The following is a 27,297-nucleotide window of genomic DNA, read 5'->3' as shown; positions in this document are numbered from 1 at the left end:
CGTGAAGAAGGAGAAGTAGTAAAATGGTTGTGCATGGGATTATGTCCACCAGATAAGTCACTACGAAACTATACAAATTGAATATTTTCTCGGCATTTCAGTAGTACAAATCAGTATTAATGGTGGAATAAAACCAAACGCGAATCAGAGTAGTAACGCAGTATTACATACCTGGCAAACATTTGTGTGTAGGAGTTATTTCTAGTAAAATCGGGCGAGGAAAGGGACAAGGTAGGGGGAGGGGGACACGGTTACCACTGACCGGTTTCATGAGAAGCTTGGAGCGATGCAGCACCAGGCGACAGTATTTCGCGTCGTGGCAACCCGGGAACTGCAGGCCCTTCACCTGCGGCCAACACTCGGTTACACCCATACATCTTACACTCACGCTCGCATATTCTCATTGAGACTGAACCAAAAGAGACCTACGCTTAAGATCCGATCGCCAAAATCAGGAGCTTGAAAATCCTAAGATACACCTCCTAAGAATACTTCTACAATCTCATAATTAATATATATTATAGTTTATATATTTATGATTATACGCAACTAAAATTACTATCGCAGAGTATTAATCGCAGACGGTTTTAGGTTGTTAGTATTATAAAAGTACAAGCGAAGCGCGTTGGCGACACGAAACAATACCACGTAAAAACAAACACCATACCCACACCGTACCAACTGCCCAATGCTTGATGAATGAGAGAATGAAAGAAATTAATCTTTCTTAAGTTTTTTGTTTATTGAGACCGAATGTCAAGCTCAGACATAACAAAAACATATTTTAAACACCCAACAAGAGGAGTTAGGAATAATTTCACTATCTCATTCATAAATAAGACACACGTCGTTAGTAAATACATCGTACACGTACTGTGACAACGTACGCTTCGTGACCAGTTGGTTTTGATTGGCTTGCCCTTCGCTCGTGCTGTGAATTTTATATTAGTTGGAATAGAACTTAAGAAACTGTTTTTGTAATTTCCATGATGATATTAACATTTTCAACAAGTGGTTTAGTTTTATTCTGTATAATGCAGTAATATTAATATATAGCTGATAAGTGATAAGACAGTATTAATTAATAATAAAATATTATAATTAATTAAAATGCTACAAGCTATAAAATTAATTAAAATGCTACAAGCTATATTAGTAACCTTTATATGTTTCCTTGTTAATGGTATTAAATGTTACAAGTCTTACCACGCTAGTACCCCTGCCGCTCTGGCCGGCCATCCCAACGGGAGCCTGCGGTGCATTGGGGTTGAGCGGTGAACTGTTACCCGTGCCGGGTACAGAACCGCCATTTGATCTATCACAAGTAATGGAATTCGTGAAAAAGGTGGTTCGATTTAATTTTTGAGAGACGTCATGTCATTATATTATCCATAACATATGTAGGTTTATAAAATAAGTATATAGCCAAAAAGGGCTGAAACATAAGTTTTGTACACTCACTGTAACATTCTGTTAATACTCGCTTAACCTTCTTTTTTCAATTATTTAAAAAAAATGGATTTATGATACAAGTGCAAATTTTATTAGTCTAGAATTTTTTCTAAAGAAGAGTTTACTTACTTATCATGATGCTGTATAAGCAGGAAACCGGTATCCGGTAAGGACGCCGGGTCTGAGGATAGGGCCAGAAGATCGACCTCGCACTCGTCTTCCGCCCAGCACGCGCCGCCCTTCAGGAGCAGCGATACGTCCATCTCTTGCACTTCACGAGCCGTGGCCACTGCCAGGAGACCGCCGCCCACCTGAATGATTACAAATTTTTATTAAGAGTTACATTTTTTTTAATCCTACTGCAGAAGGAGGGTAATGTTTGTGCGTGTGTGTGTTCAGGGTTGTTCAGCTATGCTTAGGTAAAAGAAATAACGTATAAATAATTAAATATGTGTTCAAAGTATCGTATTTTTTGTAACTAAATAAACGGTATTATTACGTAACGTAAACGGTATTATTAAGTACGTAGTAAAGTAGTTTATCTCGGGCAGCCTCACTGGAGAAGTACCTCAACCTTACAGAAGATCATAACTGAATAAGACTGCAATCAAATAGTGTTGTGTTCCTGTTTTGAGTAGGTGGTCAAAGCTCCTGGGGAGTGTCGGAGGTAAGGTCGGCAACACCCTTCGATGCTTCTAGTATTACAAGTGTCTGTAGGCTACGGTAACCGCTTACCATTAGGTGGGCTGTACGCTTGCATGCCGACCTAGTTGTATAAAAAAAAAATACGTACCCGGTTGAGGCAGAAGGCAGCGATGGAGTCCTGCTCTTTGTGTATGATTCTCACGGCTCCGTGATCGTCTTCCAGCGCGCGGGTGGGCGCCGAGCGAGCCTCACTCGAACGGTGCCGGGAAAACACAGCGCGGATGAACACCTCCTGCGGCAGGTCATATCATGTCAGATGTCTGACTTTAAATACGTGGAAGATACCTTTAGATATATCCATTATTATATTAATATGTTAAGTTTCAATAATAGATGGTAACCATCAATATAATTTAATGATATAGAAAATTTTGATTTAGACTTCTAGAGAAACTTGCAAAAGCAAAGCTATATACAGTATTACTTGAGGAATATAGGAGCAAAAGTGCAATTATTAATTTAAAATCTATATATATGCTATATTTTATTACTGTCATACACTTCATTAAAAAGAAATGATATCGTAACTTAAATAATAAATCTTACTTGAACTTGTTCTTGTCGAACTAAGAAGTTCCATAGCCGTTGAGCCGGCGCCGCGCTATATAGTGCCGAGTTGAATGGTGTGTTGTGTTTTTCCAAGAGACATCTGAAAATGTAACAAAGGTCAAACTATAATTATATTAACCGACTATAAAAAGACCGGGTCATCAATAAAAACTTCGATAATATAAAATAAAAATTCCGCGAGTGTTATATATTTGTCAATCATACTCCAACCAAATTTGTAATCTGATTTCATCCAAACCAATTCCTTATAAAAAAAGTAGGTACGTTTATTATATATTTCTTTTTTTTCACCCTTGTGTCGTATGTAGATTATTGTAAAAGATTTTTTAAACACAAAAGTATAATTACAGCTTTTTATTAATAATAATAATGCATTCTTTATTGTACGCCAGAAATAGAAAATATAGTAAATTACAAAAATAACAAAATGTATAAAAGCCGGCCTTATCATGTAAAGCAATTTCTTTCAACCTTTGGATTAAACTTAAAAATAAGAATTTTTACTAAGTTTTAAGTATACCGATTTGAATATAGTACCCAATTATGAATTATGGTATAGTCGGAGTGGTCTCGCTACTTGTACTTGTTTGTTGATGTGCGGGCTGTAGTAGAGCGTGCTTCACTACCTGTACTTGTTGATGGGCGGGCCGGCGGTCTGCTGGTCGGGGAAGCAGCCGGGGATGTAGTCGTGCGGGCCTCGCTACCTGTACTTGTTGATGGGCGGGCCGGCGGTCTGCTGGTCGGGGAAGCAGCCGGGGATGTAGTCGTGCGGGCCTCGCTACCTGTACTTGTTGATGGGCGGGCCGGCGGTCTGCTGGTCGGGGAAGCAGCCGGGGATGTAGTCGTGCGGGCCTCGCTACCTGTACTTGTTGATGGGCGGGCCGGCGGTCTGCTGGTCGGGGAAGCAGCCGGGGATGTAGTCGTGCGGGCCTCGCTACCTGTACTTGTTGATGGGCGGGCCGGCGGTCTGCTGGTCGGGGAAGCAGCCGGGGATGTAGTCGTGCGGGCCTCGCTACCTGTACTTGTTGATGGGCGGGCCGGCGGTCTGCTGGTCGGGGAAGCAGCCGGGGATGTAGTCGTGCGGGCCTCGCTACCTGTACTTGTTGATGGGCGGGCCGGCGGTCTGCTGGTCGGGGAAGCAGCCGGGGATGTAGTCGTGCGGGCCTCGCTACCTGTACTTGTTGATGGGCGGGCCGGCGGTCTGCTGGTCGGGGAAGCAGCCGGGGATGTAGTCGTGCGGGCCTCGCTACCTGTACTTGTTGATGGGCGGGCCGGCGGTCTGCTGGTCGGGGAAGCAGCCGGGGATGTAGTCGTGCGGGCCTCGCTACCTGTACTTGTTGATGGGCGGGCCGGCGGTCTGCTGGTCGGGGAAGCAGCCGGGGATGTAGTCGTGCGGGCCTCGCTACCTGTACTTGTTGATGGGCGGGCCGGCGGTCTGCTGGTCGGGGAAGCAGCCGGGGATGTAGTCGTGCGGGCCTCGCTACCTGTACTTGTTGATGGGCGGGCCGGCGGTCTGCTGGTCGGGGAAGCAGCCGGGGATGTAGTCGTGCGGGCCTCGCTACCTGTACTTGTTGATGGGCGGGCCGGCGGTCTGCTGGTCGGGGAAGCAGCCGGGGATGTAGTCGTGCGGGCCTCGCTACCTGTACTTGTTGATGGGCGGGCCGGCGGTCTGCTGGTCGGGGAAGCAGCCGGGGATGTAGTCGTGCGGGCCTCGCTACCTGTACTTGTTGATGGGCGGGCCGGCGGTCTGCTGGTCGGGGAAGCAGCCGGGGATGTAGTCGTGCGGGCCTCGCTACCTGTACTTGTTGATGGGCGGGCCGGCGGTCTGCTGGTCGGGGAAGCAGCCGGGGATGTAGTCGTGCGGGCCTCGCTACCTGTACTTGTTGATGGGCGGGCCGGCGGTCTGCTGGTCGGGGAAGCAGCCGGGGATGTAGTCGTGCGGGCCTCGCTACCTGTACTTGTTGATGGGCGGGCCGGCGGTCTGCTGGTCGGGGAAGCAGCCGGGGATGTAGTCGTGCGGGCCTCGCTACCTGTACTTGTTGATGGGCGGGCCGGCGGTCTGCTGGTCGGGGAAGCAGCCGGGGATGTAGTCGTGCGGGCCTCGCTACCTGTACTTGTTGATGGGCGGGCCGGCGGTCTGCTGGTCGGGGAAGCAGCCGGGGATGTAGTCGTGCGGGCCTCGCTACCTGTACTTGTTGATGGGCGGGCCGGCGGTCTGCTGGTCGGGGAAGCAGCCGGGGATGTAGTCGTGCGGGCCTCGCTACCTGTACTTGTTGATGGGCGGGCCGGCGGTCTGCTGGTCGGGGAAGCAGCCGGGGATGTAGTCGTGCGGGCCTCGCTACCTGTACTTGTTGATGGGCGGGCCGGCGGTCTGCTGGTCGGGGAAGCAGCCGGGGATGTAGTCGTGCGGGCCTCGCTACCTGTACTTGTTGATGGGCGGGCCGGCGGTCTGCTGGTCGGGGAAGCAGCCGGGGATGTAGTCGTGCGGGCCTCGCTACCTGTACTTGTTGATGGGCGGGCCGGCGGTCTGCTGGTCGGGGAAGCAGCCGGGGATGTAGTCGTGCGGGCCTCGCTACCTGTACTTGTTGATGGGCGGGCCGGCGGTCTGCTGGTCGGGGAAGCAGCCGGGGATGTAGTCGTGCGGGCAGGCTCGCGCCTCCAGCGCCTCGCTCAGCTGCTGCTGCCACTGCTCCAAGCGCCGCAGCGCGCCGTGCACCGTGGGACTGGTGGTCGCCAGCTCTGGAACCGACACACCGGAACCGTTACATAGCACATTCTTACCTTGACATCAATAATTGTACATAATGTGTATATATGTCGGAGACATTCATTAATACGGAACGGAAAAGAAGTTTGGCGCGGCGTCTTGTGGCTGTCAGCACTGTCGGGCAATTCGGTCAAGATGACAGGACGTCGACACGTCGCACGATTGAACAATTTGTGTAAATCTTAAAACGAAGATTATGGCATTTACTACGTAATTTCATTGCTCGACTATCTATTTGCCCACATGATGTATGACGATAGTATACTGTGTTTGGCATAATATACATTATCTATATAATATATCACCGAAATGTATGTACGCGCATAACTTACAAACGACACCATTAATCTGGATCACTCTTTTGAATAGGGTATTCCACTATATTTGTAAAAGTACTTGAAAATTTTGATTTTCCCTTAAAAGCCATAAAAAAAATTGGCAAAATAAACACGCTTTCATGCCATAAAATTAAATTACATTTTAAACCTTTTTTATTTCCGTGAAAACGCTATCAGCCATTTTGGTGGTCGTGTATGACGTATGTAAGACCGAACTCGTTCAATAAGTCAAAAGTTCAATACCTTATACATATACTCTTTGTCGTTCAACGTTAACAGCTACTAATATTTAGTGTTTTTGTGTAAAACAATGAATTACAATAGCTATCGTTGGTGTGTAGTGTCTAGCTGTACAAATACTATAATAGTATTAAAAAAAAAACTATTAAGTCTTAATTTGGCAGTAACAAAAGGAATAAAACATAACCTAACACTTTCTAACATTATTTTTCAAATTAGGTATACCTGGCACTTACATAAAAAAACAGTATAATATAACAAGTAATACTTACAAAGATGTTTTAACATTCCGAAATTCGACAGAACCGAAGTCTGGGTTACGTGCAAAAAACTTAGCAACTATCATTGAATCAATTTTTGGCAGATTCGTACTATTTGTTTTTACAAAACCTTTTTGCATTTTAATAAACAAATAGCTACAAATGAAATGCACTAACGAAAGAGCACAACTACTACTCCTTGAAGTTAAAGTTGATAGATAATTATGTACCTAGCTGTTTACAGCACTGACAGAATTTTGTTTTTGCCCATATGACGTCATACCATGGCGGGTCGTGCTTTAGGTCACGTGATATACAGATTAAAATATACGACTTTTAATTTCCATATAATAAAACAATAATGTGCTTTTATGATTCCAAATCAGAATATTTAAGTGTATTTCTACATAAATTTTAATTTTTATCAAATTTTATAATTTATTTATCACTACCGAAAGTACTCTATTAAAAGGTGAAGTAACATATTTTAAAATAAGGCATTCACTATTATTTTATTCCGGTTAAGTATCGATTTTTGATGTGGTCAGTTAAGTGGCTTTAGCTGGTGGCTGATTCAGCCTGTAAATCCGAATGCTGGACCTATGTCCAGCATAGGCCTATGCCTATTTCTCCTTGTAGAAGAAGGGTCTGAGCTCAATTCGCAATGCTGCTCAACTTCCAAGTCGGAGGATATATTTTCAAATACAAGTAAGATCGCTGTTAGGTGTCTAAAATAACAACCAGGACCAACAGCTTAACATGCTCTCAGAGGTACAGGTGGAATATCCACATTCCTCACAGACCAATTTTTTTTTTGTACAAATACAAATATTTACTCAGATCGGGAATCGAACCCGCGATGCGAAGAGCAATCAACGAGTAGTTTAGCGCGCTAGAGTAACAAGCATCCCCAGTGAACGCCCGCGCCCCAGTAGCTAGGGTACAGCCGCGCACCGGACATCTCGATGCCGCAGAGCTGCAGGAAGTGCTGCAGCTTGTGCTGCGCCAGCCGCAGCACGGCCACGCGCATCACGTGCCACGAGTACGAGTCCGGGTCGCAGTGCTCCGTGTTCGCGCCCTTGCGCCGCTTCTCCGTCCTACACAGTTTTATTTCATTACTGCTAATTTATCGAAATAGTAATTGGTATTGTTTAGTTATCGATTTAATTTTGATCTTCTGTTTCAAATATTCAATTATTGAAAATTTTCCAATAAATCTGTATAAATTAATACTCAATTGTACCAGTAAAGTAGTTCCATTTTTATATACTAATTCTTTAATTGTTTAAAACAATCGATAACTGTCAGCCAGTTGCTAAGAATGGCTAAATTGATTGTAATCATGTATTTATACGATGAAAGCCTGTTTATATTTCACTATTATACTACTGTAGATTGTATTAGAAAACCAACACAAAAGTATTTAAGGATTAAGGAATTCAAAAAAAATGCTCACTTTGTAGTAGAGGTGTCGAAGATGTCATCGTCATCAGGCTCACTTCCGCTTTCCTCTGCATCTTCAGCTCCTGATTCCGCAGAATCGTAATCATTGTTTTCAGGATCTTGTTCAGGAGTGGGCTGAATAAGAAAGTTATTATTTTAATTATTATTCCTAAAATTTATCATTCTTAACTTTCGTGTAACATCTGTAAATATCTGTTATTTTGTCTACTAAAGACAATTTTTTTATATAAAATCAAAAAAGTGAGTGTTAAAACTGGAGATAAAATAATGAAAGACATTCTTAAGGACATCTATCCATTTAAGAAAGCAAAAGAAAACATAAGATTCTTATGCGTAACCTAGCAAGCCTTGATGTAATACCTTAGTTAGTAAGAAGGTCAGTATACTGCAGAGGGGTGGAACAAATTGTTCCCTGTATGTGGGTCGTCCTTCTTGAATGTTTTTATGTGGCGCGGTCGGTCCAAGACCAAGTAACCGCATGTGTAACAGAGCTCTCTTCTCTCTTAGGGACGACCAGACTGAGGTGCCTTCGGTCCTTTCAACTAGCTTCGGCTGTAAGAACCATAATAAAAATTATTTTCCCTCAATTTTTGTATAATTCTTAGTCACTTAGATCTAGATAGTTATATTTAAATTGTGTATAATACAGTCTGAAAAAACTACAAGGATTTACAATATCAATTAAATTCTGTTAATATGCTACTAGATCAAAGACAAAGACAAAAGAGAAACTAGAGTTCAATCTCCCAACTTTCTTTACTAAGGGTTAGTGGATTTCCAAAATGTCTTCAAAGGCCTGTACCCTTAAGTGTTTTTCATCATAGTTGAGCATTTTTTTTTGTGTAAGTCCAAAAGAACTACAAATTAATTATGAAATAAATTACGCAGACTAGTTAATCCAAAAAAAATAATTAATAACGTTACTTGTGGTTGCGCTGGCGCTGTGGTCAGAAGTCTTCTGACTCCACCCCCGAATAGTTTAGAATGCGCTTTATTATCCGCAGTATGGGCCGCTAGCCTGTACAGTAAGTGCGCGTCTCTGGCCGCCAGCGCCCACCCCAGTAAAGCTAAATACACAGCGCAGAATGCTTCCGCGAGAAGAACTGGAAGTCGGGGAGCGTCTTCCTCTTCTGATGCGCGAAGTGCTAGGCCACGAAGCGCTGATACACCTACGATAATATAATAGTCTTAATTCGGGTAATCTAATTGAAATTTTGCAAAAAATATTTTAATTATTCGTTTTTCAAGTACTTTAGCTTCCAAAATAAACATCATTTCTAAAATGATTTAAAAATCAAGTTAGTAGATTCTGTGATTAGGCTTCAAACAACCACAACGCTTTGCAAAATGATGTGTAATAATATACTTTTATCTACCTGGCCATTTATTAGGCGGCGTAGTGACTGTGAGCTCTTCTATAGAGTATCGCCTCGGTCTTACTAGGAAGTTGCTAGTAGCAGGTGTGTCAGCAACCATCCTACAATATTGAGAAATAATACTTTTTGAAAAAAATCCCTTTTTAGATTTGTTGAATCGACTACAATGGTATTCTTACATCTTCTTAGGATTAACCACATTAAAAAGTTCATTTACTAGCTCAAATAGATAACTAAGTCTATTTTCTACTAAATACATAGTAGTATAAAACCAGCGAACTAAACCTCACCCGTCATAATGCTGCGTATGCTTGACGCTGAAGGTGTCCGAGTCGCACAGACTCTGGTAGATGCAAGCGGACAGCGCCACGGCGAGCTCTCTCAGGGTATGCAGGATGCGAGTGGCCGAACCTCCCGGGATGCCGAGCTCGCCGATCGTACCCAGCATGTCGTGGGCTACGGACTGAAATACGAGGCGAACTTTAACCTGACGTAATGACGACAACAACCACACTGGTTTGCAAATTTGTATTTATACATTTTTTAACCGACTTCCAAAAAGGGAGGAGGTTCTCAATTCGACTGTATTTTTTTTTTATGTATGTTACATCAGAACTTTTGACTGGGTGGAACGATTTCGACAAATTTTCTTTTAATCGAAAGGTGGTGTGTGCCAATTGGTCCCATTTAAATTTATTTGAGATCTAACAACTACTTTTCGAGTTATATCTAATAATGCGTTTTTACTTGACGCTTTTTTCGTCGACCTACGTTGTATTATACCACATAACTTTCTACTGGATGTACCGATTTTTGATAATTCTTTTTTTGTTGAAAAGGACATATCCCAAGTTTAGTACCATGATAAGAAAACCAGGATCTGATGGTGTGATCCCAGAGAAATCGAGGGAAACTCTTGAAAATCCACAATAACTTTTTACTGGGTGTACCGATTTTGATAATTCTTTTTTTGTTGGAAAGGGGATATCCCTAGTTTGGTACCATGATAAGGAAACCAGGATCTGATGATGGGATCCCAGAGAAATCAAGGGAACTTCTTGAAAATCCGCAATAACTTTTTACTGGGTGTACCGATTTTAATAATTTTTAATTTAATCGAAAGCTGATGTTTGTCATGTGGTCACATATAAATTTTATTGAGATCTGATAACTACTTTTTGAGTAATATTTGATACCGCGCAGTTACTTGACTATATTTTCGTCGATCTACGTTGTACTACTCGTCGATGTAATTGAAGTCGGTTTTTTTTTCGTTTGCGAGCAAACACAATTATTTTCCGTTTCGGATTTCTGTCCTTGTGGATCTCCCCACTGAGCTTCGGAAAGCAGTTATAGCTTTCGGTCTCGCTTGTTATCATAAATTACTGATAAAGATTGTTACTCATAACAGAAAATATATCCGAAAACCCGCAGTGAAGCAGTGTGGTGGATTCAGCTTCAATTCTTCTCCTTTTTCTTAAATGGAGAAAGAGACATATGTCCAGCATTGGCATGTTATAGACTGACACGGGATCGAAAATGGTGACCCAACAGGGACAAGTGGTATTGGTCAGACACTGTCCATCAATGACATAAATATGTACAATATAGATAGTTTTTTATTAGGTTATGGCACAATATGTATCCTAGTATAAATTTTTTAATGTTTTATATTTATTTATTCTACTAATACGGCTAAATTCTATATATGATAGCCTGAGAGAAATTATTTTATGCGATAAGGCCGACTTTTGTACTTTTTCTTGTTTTTGTAATTTAGGTACTTAAATTTTTTCGGTCACCAACCCGCTTGCCTAGCGTGGTGACTACGCCATCTTTGGCGCGAGCTTATGGAGGCCTATGTCCAGCAGTGGACTGTCATAGAATGAAATGAAATGATGATGAATTTTTTTCTAATGTACAATAAAAGTGTATTCCTTCGCTTCTTGATCTAATCCTGGTCTCTTCTCCTGACTTAGTTTCCAAGCACGGACAATGCTCCGCTGATGCGTTTTCCTATCATGACTTGATTTTCCTCTCGTATAAAATTCGTCCTCCAAAAGCAAAATGTAAAACACTTCTGCGACGTAACTTTGGGGGAATGGATAGAAGTAAACTCTGCGACGATGCTTGTCACATAGATTGGTCATCAGTTTTTGACGCTGACACTATAGACAAGAAAGTGGACTTATTTAATACGCAGCTCATTCAACTGTATGACATCCACGCGCCAATTAGGCCGATTAAATTTAAGCACCTTCCAGCTCCTTGGTTGTCTGAAGATCTAAAGGAGCTAATAAATAAAAAGAACAAAGCCAAATCTCGATTCAAGTCCAATGACACTGAACATAACCGCGAAATTTATAGAAAAATTCGAAATCGCTGCAATGCATGTTGTAGGGACGCTCAACGTCGCTACATCCAAAAATCAGTCGAAAACGGCGACCCTGGTAAGACTTGGAAATTTCTCGAAACACTTGGAGTTGGTAAAGCATCTCGTAAAACTTCTATTAATATCGACATTGAACTTTTAAATAAACATTTTTCCTCTTCTACTTTACTCGATAATATAGAAAAACAACGAACGCTAAATTTTCTTTCTTCGCTTCCAACTTTTAATTTTTCACCGTTTACCTTCTCTTCTTTTACCGAATGTGATGTTAGAAGGAGCGTATTGTCCGTGGCTTCGAATGCTGTTGGTACCGACTATATAAGCCGTAATATGATCATTCCTATCCTAGATATTATTATTCCCGTTCTAGTTCACATTATAAATTATTCTATCACCAGTTGTAAATTCCCTGACGCGTGGAAGGAGGCTCAAATTATCCCGCTTCCTAAAAAAGCTAATGCTTCCAACTTTTGTGACTTCCGACCAATCTCCATCCTCCCTTTCCTTTCAAAAATTCTCGAAAAGCTAGTTTTTCACCAGTTAAACCTTTTCCTCAACAAAAACTTGCTTCTCAGTCCTCTCCAATCTGGCTTCCGCAAAGGTCATAGTACGGTTTCAGCTCTAGTCAAAGTTACTGATGATATTCGATTAGCTATGGACAATAAACAACTCACAATTTTGACTCTACTTGATTTCAGTAATGCATTCAATTGTGTTGATTATGACATCCTACTGAGTGTGTTGCGTTCCTTCAACATATCTCCATCGGTGACAGATTGGTTTCTGAGTTATCTCAGGGGGCGTCGTCAACGCATATGTCTTGATGAGGCTTTCTCCTCATGGTGCGACGTCCAATCTGGGGTACCTCAAGGCGGCGTTTTATCTCCTTTGCTTTTTTCAATTTTGTTAGGACTTTGGAAGGAAACTAGCTTATATTTCTTTATTATGCTCATTTATTCTGTTTTTATATAATCGCAGCACACACAACAAGAAGACCAACTTAAACGCCATTGCGTCTCACCACAGAGTATTTTGAGTTTTAACAATGTTGCCAATATAAAATATTTAATTGCACTTAACACCTCCCCTCAATAAAATATTTTTAACAACATTATGATTTCTTATTTACTAAACAACCTATCCCTTAATTTTCTGAACAAAATTCCCCCCAACGCTTTAGTTAATATGTCTGCGAGTTGGTCACTGGTATTTATGTATCTCAATTCAATAATATTTTTATCTAACTTTTCTTTTACAAATGATAACTTAATCTCTAAGTGTTTTACTCTAGAATTACCAGTGGCCATCTGTGCCATCTTGATAGTAGACTGGTTATCTTCAAAAATTACTATTTTAATATCAAACCCAAAAGTGAAAAGAATATCTTTTAACCAACAAGCTTCACTTGTTGCCGAACACAAAGCAATAAATTCAGCCTCAGTAGAGGACAATGAAACAGTCGGCTGTTTCTTCGAAAACCACATTACAGAACTTCCAAAAACTTTAAAAATACACCCTGTTGTTGACTTACGATCATTACACCCACCCCAGTCACTATCAACATAGCCTATAACCTCATCAACATTAGAATCTCTATAGTATATAAGACATAAATCAAGTGTACCCTTTAAATATCTCAAAATATTTAACAATAGTTTATACAAAAGTGTGGATGCACTGTTTTGATACCGACTTAGAATATTAACAACTGCACATATGTCTGGCCTAGTGCCCATTGCCGCATACATTAAACTTCCTATCAATCTTCTACATTTATTTTCAATAAGAACACTCTCTGAATTTTCCCTCTTTAGAATATGAAAATTAAAATTCTTATCAATAGGCAATGACAATGTTTTACAATCTGACATATTATATTCTGACAAAATGTTTCTTAAATAGTCCTTTTGTGAAATTATAGTGACCCCTAAATTTAAATCTTGCTTTACATCAATACCCAGAAATTTACTTATAGCCCCCAATTCTTTTATTTTAAATGTTTGACATAGCATATTTCTTAATTTACTCAGCTCAAGTTTGTTATTACCAAAATACAATATATCATCTACATATAACAATAAAAATGTTTTATTTTCCCCTTCACATTTTGAATATAGACAATAATCCTTATCACACTGTTTATAACCTATAGATAACATTACATTATTAAATGTTTCGTTCCAATATTTAGGAGACCTCTTTAAACCATAGATTGATTTATTTAGTTTTACAATCTTTACCTCAGTATCCTCTGGCAATGACAAATATAACTCCTCATCAAGCTTAGCATTTAAAAAGGCCCCACAAACATCCATTTGACTAATATTTAAATTTAGTTTTGTAGCTACAGATACAAAAATTCTAAAAGTATTAAGTTTTACTACAGGCGCATATAAATCTTCATTACATTCTTGTTCGAATCCTCTAGCTACCAACCTCGCCTTGTAGTCATTTCCTTTTCTTTTTAAAACCCACTTAGAGCTGATTACTACTTTTCCTTCCGGTACTGTCTCTATCTCTGTCCATGTGTTATTTTCTTTTAGTTGGTTGAGCTCTTTTCTCATGGCCTCTTTCCAGTTTTCAGCTTCTGGTGATGCCATTGCTTCTGTATAGTTTTTAGGTTCTAGAGTAACATACATACAGTAGTCTTCTAACTTCTTAGGTTTTATTATTTTTCTTTTGCTTCTTTGTCTTTGATTCTGATCTTCCGTTGCTGAATTTTGACTTCCTATCCCTGTAGTCTGATTCTCATTTTGATTTCTCCCTTCCTCAGTCCTCTCCGATATGTTTTCTGTCCTCTCCAGTATGTTTTCTGTCCTCTCCGGTATGTTTTCTGTCCTCTCCGGTATCTTATCCTGTTCTTTCCCTTCAACTGTATTTGTGTCATGGAACTCTTCTTCACTTTCCTCATGTTGTTCTATTTCTTCGTCCTCAGATGACATGTCCAGCAAAACCACTTCCTCTATCACCTCCTTCTGGTCACATTTTGGTTCCTCTATTCTCTTGCTATCCAGGAATACTACATCCCTTTGAATATGAACCTCTCGTCGTTTCTCATAATACACTCTGAATCCCTTTGTGTCTTCGTAGCCGACAAAGATTGCTTCTTCTCCTTTATCGTCCCACTTCAACCTTTTTCCTTTAGGTATATGCACAAATACTCGTTCACCAAATACTCCTTTTAGATCATTGATGTTTACTTCCCGTTTATGAAAGGATTCGTATGGTGATTGGTTTTCCTGCTTGCTCTTCGAAGTACGGTTTAATACATAGACTGATGTATTCACTGCCTCTGCCCATAATTGCTTTGGCAACCTCTTCGCTTTCAGCATGGTCCTTGCCGCTTCAACTAGTGTACGCATGTCTCTCTCCGCCTTGCCGTTTTGCTGAGGCGTGTAGGGCACTGTTGTTTGATGCTGTATGCCATTCTCTTGCACAAATTTACACATTTCATCATTGCAAAATTCTAGTCCATTGTCCGTACGTATGACTTTTACATTGTAGTTAGTTTGCCTTTCGGCCCAAGCAACAAACCGCTTTATACATAATACTGCCTCACTCTTTTTCTTTAAAAAATAGACCGTCCTGTAGTTTGAGTAGTTATCTTTGATTAGCAAGAAATACCTGGAGCCTCCAACACTCTCCACCTCCATTGGACCACACAGATCAGCACTCAAAAGTTCTAGAGGTGCATTAGCACAATGTTCACTTTTAGCAAATGGTAGTTTATGCATTTTACCTTCCAGACATGAAACACACTTGAAACTGTCTCCTGTGTACTTGATGTTATTCTTGGTGAGCACTTGTTTCACTTGCTCAACATTTTGATGACAAAGTCTTTCATGCCAGTCTGACAAAGTGGCAACTGCCGCGACACTGTTATTAACATCGCTCATTACATTTAGTATGTAGTTATCACCTTCGCGATTACCTACAGCACACAGTTTATTGTCTTTCCATAGTAAACACTGACCACACGTCATTTCAACTTTGTGACCTTTTTTTGTAACAGTCGACAAAGAAAACAAGCTCACTCGTAAGTCCGGTACATGCAATGCGTTATGGAGTGTTGATTGCACATAACTTTCACCGTTATATATATTTAGTTCCACTTTTCCAGTCCCGGCAACGCGTAAACGCCGTCCATCTCCGACAATAACAAACTGATTTGACACTGACGTATAGTTCGTAAACAGTTCTCGTTCACCGGTCATGTGCGCACTAGCGCCACTGTCCATCAACCATTTATTTTTGAACTGATTCACTGAACGATTTTCTGTACCACTCGAGTCACTCAAATATTCACAACCGGTCCCGGTTATCATTCCTATCACAGTAAATGCGTTTCCCTTTGAATGTCCGCCGCCATATTGACCACTATTTTTGTTTAGATTTCCCTTTTTGCACTGAGCTTTTAAATGTCCGATTTTTCCACAAGAAAAACAACGACGATTTTCCACTTTACTATTACAGTCTTTAGCCAGATGACCAGGAATATAACACCGATTGCAGCGCTTGACAAAGCCGCTTTTCTTTACAAACAGCGCCGTGCTTTCACTCTCATGGCCCTTAGACTTAATTCTCTCCTCCTCGACGAGTAGCCGCGCCACTAAATCATTGAAATTTTGTTTATCCGTGTCGACCGATTCCCAAGCTGAAACAAAGTGGCTGTATGATTCTGGTAATGACATTAGGACCTTAGTCATTAAAAACTTTTCAGACACTGTTTCACCAGCTTGTTTTAATTGACTCGCCATTTCTTGCAGCTTAGCTAGGTATATAGAAAGCTCTCCTTCTTCAAACTTGCACTGAAGAAAACGTTGTTGCAACATCAATGTACTCGTAGCAGACTTTGCCTCAAAAACGCTATGCAACTTATTCCACATTTCAGCCGCCGTCTCGCATGTTAAAACGTGAATCATGGCCTCCTCACTCAGTCTAGATACGATGATACTCTGCGCCTTGTTATCTTTTTTTATCCAGGCTGTCAAATCGCCAGTTTCTGGTTTTACCAACGTTCCATCAATCACTGAAAATACATCAACTCCTTTCAGAGTGACTGTCAATTGGAACTTCCACACGCTCCAGTTGCGCTGGCCCTCCAGTTTGATGACCGAGGGTGACGCCATCGCCATGATGCTAGGGTCTGTCTCCGACATTTGCAAACTGCACCCCGCGGAAATCTGATGCCGTGATTGCCTTTCGTGCACTCCACACGACCTCCTTCAGACGCCGCTGTCAACAACAACACAGCCCCGTGTTGTTCACCAGACCAAGAAACACGCCGCACACCGCTCGCGCCGTCACCGCGCCACCCGGCACGATCGCACCAAAAAATATCTCTGCGATTTTCACCTAAAACAGAATTATGAGCACTGGGCCCATAACCTGTTAGGACTTTGGAAGGAAACTAGCTTATATTTCTTTATTATGCTCATTTATTCTGTTTTTATATAATCGCAGCACACACAACAAGAAGACCAACTTAAACGCCATTGCGTCTCACCACAGAGTATTTTGAGTTTTAACAATGTTGCCAATATAAAATATTTAATTGCACTTAACAAATTTTTATTAATTCAATTACTCACTATATTTCTTCTCACTACCACATGTATGCAGACGATATTCAGATTTATCGCCATTCCACGCCTGAGGATGTTGTGAGTGCAATCAACTTAATTAATATGGACCTTAAAAAAATTTCTGATTGGAGCAAGCGATATGGGCTTAGTATCAACCCTGGCAAGTCGGAAGTCATTGTTATAGGCAGTCCTGGCATGATCGCAAAAATAAATAATTTACCACCTATTACCTATAATGATACTAGCTTGCCTTACTGCTCCACTGTCAGAGATCTCGGCATTCACTTAGACAAGACGCTGTCATGGTCGGATCATTTAAAAGTAATTACTAAGAAAACTTTTGCGACACTGAGTTCGTTACGTCGCCTTAAATCCGTTCTGCCAATCCCTACAAAAATTATGTTAGCAAACTCTCTTCTCTTATCCATTCTAGATTATGCAGATGCGAGCTACACTAATTTGACCGAGGATCAACTTAATAGGCTTGAGCGACTTCAAAATCTTGCCATTCGGTTCATATTTTGTCTACGCAAATTTGATCATGTTTCGGAGTTTCGTTCCAAGCTCAAGTGGCTTCCTATACGCCTTCGCCGGAACCTACATATTCTTTCTCTGTTGTACTGTGTGCTATTTAATCCAAATTCTCCTTCTTATTTAAAAGATAAATTTATATATCTCGGCGAAGCTTCAGAATTAAGAACATCTCGAAGACTTATGCTGAAGCTACCCGTACATAAGTCCAAGTACTTTAGTCAGTCTTTTACTGTTCAGGCTATTAAATTATGGAATAGTCTGCCCTTAGCCATAAGGGAGGCCAAATCACTGTTGACTTTTAAAAAAAACGTTAAGGATTATTATCTTAAGACGGAGACGATTTAGTGTATATATGGTGCAATCTCTTTTCTTTTTTCTTTTTTTTCTCTTCTCATTTTGTTTATAATATATGTATATTTGTGTTTATATCATTTCACTTAATTGTTATCTTCAATTTACGTTCATTGCTTACATACTTTATTAGTTTATAATAGAATATATATATTATATTATATTTTTATTCTTCTTTTTATTTATTTATGTATTTTTTATGATAGTGCTAATGATAATAATAAATTCTTTATTTTATTATAAGTATTTGATTGTAGACATTTGTATGTAAGTTTATTATACATCTACACCACCTACCCAATTTAGATAATAACTTTCCTTTCTATGTATGGGTTGTCTGGAAGAAATGGCTAATTAGCCATAAGTCCGCCCATTGTACTTCACTGTCTGTAACTATCTTTATGCTTTGTTTGTAATATATTTGTGGTGTACAATAAAGTATAAAATAATAATAAAATAAAAGTACCTTATCCTGGATATCATTCCACCCGTTTAATAAACAATATATGCATATAGTAATAAATACATAAAAATTATATAATAAATTTACATATACTTGCATATATAAATATAAGCGAGTGGAAGATTACGCCCCAGAAGGGAGATCAAATGACCGGGCTTTAGGGCTCTACCCTGAGAAACCAGCGGACAATCCTTTTTTTTTGTAACGTAGTGAAAATCCATCATAGATACGTGTGTCGTTGGCGGCCACGGCGGCGGCCAGCAGCTTCAGCGTGGTGGGGAAGGGCAGCGGCGACAGCAGCTGCTGGTACTGCTTGTCTTGGCCTAGCTCCTGCAGCGGAAACGTGGTGGCGTAGGGTACAAGTACCTGCAGGTGGCGCACAGGGTCGGCGACGACAGTGTTGTTGGCGGCCACGGCGGCGGCCAGCAGCGGCAGCGTGGTGGGGAAGGGCAGCGGCGACAGCAGCTGCTGGTGCTGCTTGTCCTGGCCCAGCTCCTGCAGCAGCAGCACCAGCTCCATGCGTACGGACGCCAGCCCACCGCCACCAGCGCCATGCAGCGAGCAGTACGAGAGCAGCGTGCGCAGTAAAGTTTCGTTTGCTGAGATCAGACAAGTGCACAATGCTACTATACTAAGACGTACGTGATACTGACGCCGATTATTACAATAAACTTAAATATATAAATGTAATGTGTTATACCCTCTGATTATTCTAATCATTCATGCTCTACAGTGTCAGTCACGATAAAATGTTCGAGAAAGAAGCATTTTTTGCCAATGCATATTTTGTACGATATTATTGAAACCGTCTGTGGAGTTTATATTAATTAAGACGCAGTACATCAGAATCAAACATTGATACAAGAAATAATTACAAAAATCATCGTCATGATATTAAATACTTCCACATTCTACTTTCTAAGTTATTTAGTTTCTTAAACATTGATGTAAAATATTAATTTAGTTAGTATGTCACAAGAGATAAAGTTATTTATTATTACTATTAAGCACAAATACTGAATAAACTAAAGTTAAAATTCATAAGTATTATAGACTCACAGACAGACAGACAACTTTACAAAAAATTATCTAAGCAATTCTACAATTCTATGGACAATTCGGATTCAATCAGGTATGGTACAATCAGAATCAGGTACTTTAAGTTCACCAGGCCAAGTCAGATACTATCTTAAATGAATAAAATAGCTGAATATTTTTACTTTAAATACTTTTATCTTAATTTTTTTACAAATATTAATATACGTATATCAGATTAGAATAATCAGAATTAACTTTACGTTAAAACATACCTTTCAACCACTTCTTGCGTCGCACCGCTCTCTGCACTTTAGCCTCGAAATCAGCTTTCTCTCTAATAAGCAGCTGATGCAAAGTCGGTTTTTCTGGCAAAGGCAAAGGATCCGAGTCCGCGCAGATTAGTTCTCCTCCGGAAGCGGCGCCGGGCGTCGACACATAGCCACAGAGTCGACGTAAAGCCTCCACTTCTCGTTCCAACCAGATGTACAGTTGGTAGCGGAGATGCCCACCTGTTGAATTAATTATATATGTCTTAAAGCAATGTCATTTATCATATCACTATTCAGTAAAAATTTCAGTACAAAAATAAATATATGAATCTATAGGTTGATTAATGCAAGTAAGTGATTGAGGTTTTACATACATACATACAGTAAAGAGACCGAAATGAAAAGCGATTTTGCAAGTATTTTTTTTGAAACACATAAAAATTTGTAAACATTTGTACATTTTATAACATTCGATGCTACGTTATGTTAGCCATGACTCATCACAACATAATACACGACCGACGAGTGGACGCGCTCGACTTTGTCTTATGGACTAGATAGTATTAGGCATTAAAAACATTATACAGGATCTATCAATTTTTTCCTTTGTTTAAGTGTTCAGACTTGACTACCTGAATATGTATTTTGGATGCTCAATCGGAAAAAATTCAAAACCAAGTGGTGCATCAAATTTTATCCCATCATCAATTTTGCATTTAGTTTTACAACTTTTGATCCCTACTAAATATTTTAAATGTACTTTTGTTACTCTTTCGCATAAACTCCCTGAAGATAGCATAAGGGTACTAGCTCACCGTCCACTTCGAAGCCCGTGGCCAGCGTACTCAACTCCTCCATGAGTATCTTGAGACACGCTACAAACTTCAGTTGCTGCGCCATGATGTCAACGGTGGGAGGTTCTTCTTGTTTCCCACTCTCGTTGTTCTCGAACACCTCATCGTTTTGATCCATTTTCATTCCTATTGGTGGCGTAGACGCTTCGGACGCTTCTGATCTATGATGTACATAATAATTATTAATAACATTATTGAACCAATAAATACAAAATATTAGACATTTAAGATGCTGAAAATTGTTAAGATATTTGAGTATATTTTCAAGTAGCAATGTTCAGAATTCCAAATCAAATAAGAAAAATTGATAGATCTACAAGAGCATGGAGTTTACTACCCAAATCATATCACACTGTAAAATCAGTTATTGATCATGGTGTTACTTGGTAAACTTTGATTCAACTAAAAGCAACTAAAACAAAATTTGCATATATGAAAATGATGTTCCACATAGTAATAGCAGACTTTTGCTTCAAAAGAATACAAAAATATTTTTGTTAAAGAACAATCCTTACTTTTCTTCTTCCTCGTCATCCCAACTGAGGACAAGTTCATCAGTCTTAGCAGTGCTAACTGGTGCACTCCAGTCTACACTTGATGTACCCCAATCCATATTTTCTTCTTCTTCTGTTAAAAACAAATTCATATTTTACTTACTCAGATACTCATTAAATAATTTATCATAAGATATACATAGTCTGGCCGTAAATACTGTTACTATTAAAAATAAACAAAATATTACATTTGAATTTGGAATCTGTCATTTTTATATGATTGTTCATTGTGTTCTCTCATGACACAACTAAAAGCCATTAAGCAAAGAACCTGTGTTTTTTCATTTTCGCACCAATACGTTGTAAAATATTTTGTGATATTAAAATGGAGTGAGATGATAAAGAAAACCGAATCGCTGTAAACTAGGTATAGAGTCAAATGTAATTTTTAAAACTCTCCATACGCTTGGTATTCTTGGTAGTCAAAAGTTTGTGTACCGGGCTATTGATAGGTACAATAAAACCTCTTCTGTTTGTGACAGAAAAAGATCTGGCCGTCCACTTATTGATTGTAAGAAAAAGGATCGCCTTTTGCAAAGCAGTAAGGGAAAGAATTCGAAGAAATCCTGTTAGAAAGCAAAGGATTTTATCTCGGGAGATGAACATAGCAGCTAGTCCAAAGTCAAACCATGTCGCGTATTTTAAAATATGACTTAGGACTTGCAGCCTATAAGAGACACACTGGTCATTTCTTGAGTGATAATTAAAAAAAATAGAGTGATAAAATCAAAACAACTACTTAAGCGGTACGCAATGGGAATCACAGAAATATTTTGTTTACAGATGAGAAATTTTTTACAATTGAGCAATATTTTAACAAACAAAATGACCATATTATGCTCAAAGCTCTAAAGAAACTTCCCAATTAATCAACAGAGTACAACGTCGCCATTATCCTACTTCAGTGATGGTTTATTGGGGTGTAAGCTATGAAGGAGTGATTGAGTGACTATATTTTTGTGAAAGAGGTATGAAAACATCGGCACAAGAGTATCAAGATACCATTCTTGAGAAGGTAGTTAAGCCCCCAACAACATTGCAGTAAACAAGAATGGTCCTTTCAGCAAGACTCGTCGCCAGGCCATAAAGCTCGATCCTCCCAATCCTAGTTAGAAAACCAGCGTTGCAGACTTCACCAGAGCTGAAGACTGGCCGTCATCTAGTCCACTTCCAATAAGCTTTATATATTTTTGCTAATTAAGCTTTATATAATGGTTCTATATTAATGCATTAAACTAACAGACTAATGGTACGTACAATAAATTTTTTTTTCTTTGTAACAATATTTAGGGCAAGACTAAGTTTATACATATGTAGATGGTATGCCTTATATTTTTAATATTTTGTAATTTTTTTTAATTGAAGGTTTAATAAAAAGATAAAAAACTATTGATTGGATTGTTTTTGTATATAGCAGCGTCTAGCTGTAAGGCTAACTGGCCTAATCTCAAAGGTAAATTGCCTGAACTGGGGATGATTATCATAAAACATGTTCAATACTCTTATTGAGTTTCGATACTCTTTCCTATTTCGCATCAATTAGCTCCTCATCCTTTGTTACCAACCTAAGCTAGCATAAAATTAATGATTTCTATCGTTATCGCTCGTTAAGCTTATTATTAGTGAATCGTAGACTAAAACAAAGGCAGATATAGCGACGTACAAACGGACGTGAATGAGTCGTACTTTTAACAGTCGAGTCCTCGCTGAGCTGGCCGGTGTGTATGACGGCGTGGTCGGGCCGAGTCGCGGTTGTCGGTGCGGCGGCTCGAGGTCGCTCGTCTCGAACGCGCGCCGGGAGCTTGGACAGCACTTCCAGAGCCAACGCCGGACAGCCCGCTTTGAAGTGTCCATGCGCTGTTTGGAAGTACAGGCGCCGCTCGAGACGCGTTATGCCTTCATCCGCCTCCTGCTGCAGTAACGCTAGGGTGCCGCCCTGGAAGTTAAGTAAGTAGAAGTAAATTTTATTAGGCAGAAGTTAGTTGAAGCAAATCTACATCTATGACCTATATATTTATCGCACTATTCCTAATTCTCTAGCTTCCTAAATGTTTACGAACTAAGGCATTCATCTAACACCAATCGAGCAAACCTCTCGATTAATACTTTGCCGAGCTCCGACTGCACCCTTCACTCCGTGTACACATATCTAGTTCGCGACGTGGCACTCGCCTGGCTGGGCATGTTGGTGCGCTTGAGGCGCGGGTGCGTGCGCAGGTAGACGTAGAAGTTGAAGACGCTGGGCACGGGCTCGGAGCGCGCGGCGGCGTGCAGGCGGCCGGCCGCGCTCAGCAGCGTGTCCAGCGCCGCGCCGTAGCGCCGCAGCTCCCACAGCGCCATGGAGCGCACGAACGGGTCCGGGTGCGCGCGCTCCAGGTCCAGCCACCCCTCCTCCGCGCCCTCTTCCGGCTCGCCGCTGAGGGAGTCGTTCGATCGCGTTTATGACACACTCATTCATACTCATTCACATATGTATGTTCGGGGATAACTCCGTCGTTTATGAATCGATTTTGATAATTCTTTATTTGTTGGAAAGGAGATACCCCTAGTTTGGTACCATGATAAGGAAACCAGGATCTGATGATGGGATCCCAAAGAAATTGAGGGAAACTCTCGAAAATCCGCATAACTTTTTACTGGGTGTACCGATTTTGATGATTTTTAATTTAATCGAAAGCCGATGTTTATCATGTGGTCACATTTAAATTTCATCGAGATCTGATAACAACTTTTGGAGTAATCTTTGATCATGCGTTTTTACTTGGCTATTTTTTCGTCTACCTACGTTGTATTACTTGTCGATATAATTGAAGTCGGTTTTTCTTCGTTTGCCTGCAAACACAGTTATTTTCGGTTCGAACTATTGTATAACGTTGTGAACTGTATTATCCACAAGAGGGCAGAGTGTCAATTTATTGTTTATAAATAAGTTTGATAATTCTTGTTTTAATCCAAAGCTGATGCTTGACTTGTGGTCCCATTTAAATTTGATCGAGACCTGATAAATACTTTGAAGCTAGTGAAGCTAGTGCTCGCCATGTGGTACCACATAAATTTGGTTGTATTCATTTAAATATTTATTCGAATACCTATGTTGTATTACTTATCGATGAAATTTCAAATAAATTTTTCTTTGCGTTGAAGAGCAAACACAATTAGTGCACATTTGAGTCATCTATGTAAAACTTTTTCCTTTACTCACCCCAATATTTCATCCATGAGTAATTTCTTCAAGCTGTTCGGCAAAGTATTTTCTGATTCGTACAGACGAGCCACGACCATTGCCAGTTGTAAATCTCCTAATCTTGTTATGAGAACCTAAAATAAAAATTATACTATTCAAATAAGTATATAAAATTTTAATATTATTACAAAGTTATGATAACCCAGAAAATAGAACATTTGCAGGTTGGGCTTCAAATTGGAGCCAACAAAAGTATTACTATCTGAACTATTTGCTTATTGAAATTGAATAGGTGGAAAGTTTGAGCGCAATTAGGTATGTTAATAATAGTTACCTCTAAAGCGTCTTTTAAGGCACCACCTAATAAGAAGAATGCAGCTGCATGTTCGAAGCGTTGCTTTCCAAGGAGGACAAAGGCATTTTTTAACGCCGCCTTACGCCAACGATCTTCGGAGAAGTCGTTCGCAAAGAACTATAAGTAGGAAAATAAATTAATTTGAAAAATAATTAAATAAAAACCATCAATCGATAATAAATAATTCGTGTAATGATAACACGGCATTTCCCACACTATCCCTGACCCTCCCCAGGAGCTCTGGCCACCTTACTCACCACCGGAACACAACTCGAGAGCAGTGTTATTTAGCTGTGATCTTTCTATAAGGTTGAAATACTTCCCCAGACGGGCTGCTCTAGATTTTATGTGTAGGATCACGCCGTGCCTTACCTCAATAAAATGTAGCGAAGAGTTCATACTTGTGCTCATTTTTGTATTCGAGATAATATCCTATTTATACATCAAATTTATAACAATTTAATAATAGTTTTCACAAAACAGTATGACATCTAATACGAAACAAAACTACTCAGGTACACCGAGTTAGTAACTGTCGATCTGTATAATGTCACACATTCTAGTGGAGAAGAACAAAACAAAGAAGTAAGTTACGGCGGTCATCTTGTCGTCGCGGTTGGAGCGGAACAGGCCCCACAGCAGCGTCTTCTTCTTCATGGCGAGGTAGTAGAGCGCGGCGTCCATGGGGTCCTGCTTGGCCATGTAGGACGCCCGCGCCAGCCGCTCCACGCACGCGCGCAGCAGCTCGCCGCGCACCCACCAGCCCACGCCTGCCACACGGGACACGTCGCTACACTATACACACTGCCGAGCGACTACATACACGTATCGTCGTATTTTTACTTCAGCCTATCGCAGTCCACTGCTGGACATAGGCCTCCCCTAGTTCGTGCCATACATCATGGTCTTCCGCAATCCTCATCCAGCCTACACCGGCAATCTTACGTAGATCGTCGGTCCAACGGGCCGGAGGACGTCCCACACTGCATTTGCCAAGACGCAGTATGGGACGTATAAAGTATAATATAATATAATGTATCGTCGTATAAAGCCTCCTCAACCAAAAATTTAAGTCTAGTATAATCATGTGGTTCCGGTAATTTCCATACAAATGTTTTCTACCTTATATAAATCTTCTTAAGGTTGAAACTAAAATGTTTACATCTACCAAGATGTCACATAAAAGCTTTCTTACTTTTGCTTACGACTCGTGTTTCGGCACGAGATCGTTGAAATTGTTCGATTTTTTTTTTATTGAGATTTTTTCTTCGTCTATGTCATGATCCAAACGCGTTTAAAAATTTGTTGTCGGAAAACAAAATTTTACTACGAGCACAAAACTTTGTCAGGCTTTGGTTCCATTTGATAGAATTTCTTAAGCTCGATATACGTTTTTCTGTATTCAGTATCATAAGCTTCTTGTTTAATTGTCTTGTCCAAGTTTCGAGAATAGCCTTTTTCTTTTACATATAACAAGGTCAAGCGTACAGCTCCCCGGCTATCCCCGAATTCCCTCCAGGAACTGTGGTCACCTTACTCACCAACAGGAACACAACACTACTTGAAAAAAGTATTATTTAGCTGTGATCTTCTGCAAGGTCGATGTACTACCCCAGTCGGGCTGCTTCATACTTTGAGCAGGAAATTTCTTGCTGTGCCCTTCTGTTTACAGCATTTTCCGGGAACTAATTATAATCGTTATATCCCTTACGTTCATTATGACGGCCGGAGAGAAAAACTGGAGTTTGCTGTACAATGTTAGAGAAACCAACTTTTATAGTGTTAGTTACGAGTTATTGCAGTATCACCGACGTTATACCGAGAGGATGTCATTAAATATGTCTTTCAGTTTGTCTATCTTGAACTATGAGCCTAGGTTTAATATATGTATTTATTTATATATGAATTATTTGCAGGTATAAAAAAAATATAGTTATATCAGTCGAATATATATCACAGGCATTAAGTTGCCTATCTTAGAAACAGAAAACAGTGTTTGTAAGTTATATTTATTTATTTACTCCCTGCTCTCGAACATGACTTTCGACGAGTTTTAAGATTTTTTAATTCTAATACATAATATCATTAAAAAAATCAAAGAAATAAATTTTTCTGGTTTTATTCGCTAGGAGGTCTCAAATGAAAATGTCAGGATGTTCGTATCAACCGTAATCGCACAAAAAACCCACAAAAAGCGAGTTTAGAAGCAAACCAAAAAGCTAGCTACGAATTACCGAGCTCCCTCATAGTGGCCCACTTGGGCTGCCCCTTGGAGTAGCCGGGCACGAGCGCCAGCAGCTGCTCGCGCGTCTCCGAGTGGAAGGCCCACACCAGGTTGCAGGTGCCCACGCCGGCGCGCTGCAGCGCCGCGCGCTGCGCCAGCGGCAGGCAGCGCAGCAGGTAGCCGTAGTGCTTCATGGCCAGCAGGAAGCGCAGCCCGCAGTCGTCCAGCGAGTCTGCGGGCGGCCATTTTAAACTTTCAGCGACATCGGAACAATTATTATTCGCCTGTATGCTGAGCATTATAATGCATGACGTTCAACGAA

At 40.4% G+C, this 27,297-nt stretch overlaps 1 protein-coding gene across 1 annotated transcript in view; it reads right to left on the bottom strand.

Annotated features, from left to right (window-relative positions):
* Positions 1-27,297, bottom strand: part of LOC123659172 (dmX-like protein 2) — a 72,417-nt gene that overhangs the window by 8,290 nt on the left and 36,830 nt on the right. The window contains exons 34-55 of the mRNA XM_045594428.1: positions 26,986-27,207; positions 25,346-25,521; positions 24,731-24,868; positions 24,415-24,530; positions 23,385-23,628; positions 22,884-23,148; positions 21,174-21,282; positions 20,620-20,819; positions 19,808-20,044; positions 18,864-19,096; positions 9,463-9,635; positions 9,173-9,273; positions 8,721-8,965; positions 8,157-8,348; positions 7,789-7,910; positions 7,287-7,429; positions 5,304-5,466; positions 2,704-2,806; positions 2,246-2,389; positions 1,582-1,763; positions 1,207-1,315; positions 263-346 (exon numbers count right to left, since the gene is read on the bottom strand). Of these exons, the coding sequence (XP_045450384.1) occupies positions 263-346; positions 1,207-1,315; positions 1,582-1,763; positions 2,246-2,389; positions 2,704-2,806; positions 5,304-5,466; positions 7,287-7,429; positions 7,789-7,910; positions 8,157-8,348; positions 8,721-8,965; positions 9,173-9,273; positions 9,463-9,635; positions 18,864-19,096; positions 19,808-20,044; positions 20,620-20,819; positions 21,174-21,282; positions 22,884-23,148; positions 23,385-23,628; positions 24,415-24,530; positions 24,731-24,868; positions 25,346-25,521; positions 26,986-27,207 (3,701 nt within the window). The remainder of the gene's footprint in view (positions 1-262; positions 347-1,206; positions 1,316-1,581; positions 1,764-2,245; positions 2,390-2,703; positions 2,807-5,303; positions 5,467-7,286; positions 7,430-7,788; positions 7,911-8,156; positions 8,349-8,720; positions 8,966-9,172; positions 9,274-9,462; positions 9,636-18,863; positions 19,097-19,807; positions 20,045-20,619; positions 20,820-21,173; positions 21,283-22,883; positions 23,149-23,384; positions 23,629-24,414; positions 24,531-24,730; positions 24,869-25,345; positions 25,522-26,985; positions 27,208-27,297) is intronic.

The sequence above is a fragment of the Melitaea cinxia genome, chromosome 13, assembly GCF_905220565.1.
Source record: "Melitaea cinxia chromosome 13, ilMelCinx1.1, whole genome shotgun sequence".
Classification (NCBI taxonomy): domain Eukaryota; kingdom Metazoa; phylum Arthropoda; class Insecta; order Lepidoptera; family Nymphalidae; genus Melitaea; species Melitaea cinxia.
The sequence above is the reverse complement of the archived record's forward strand: the minus strand, read 5'-3'. Positions and strand labels throughout refer to the sequence as shown.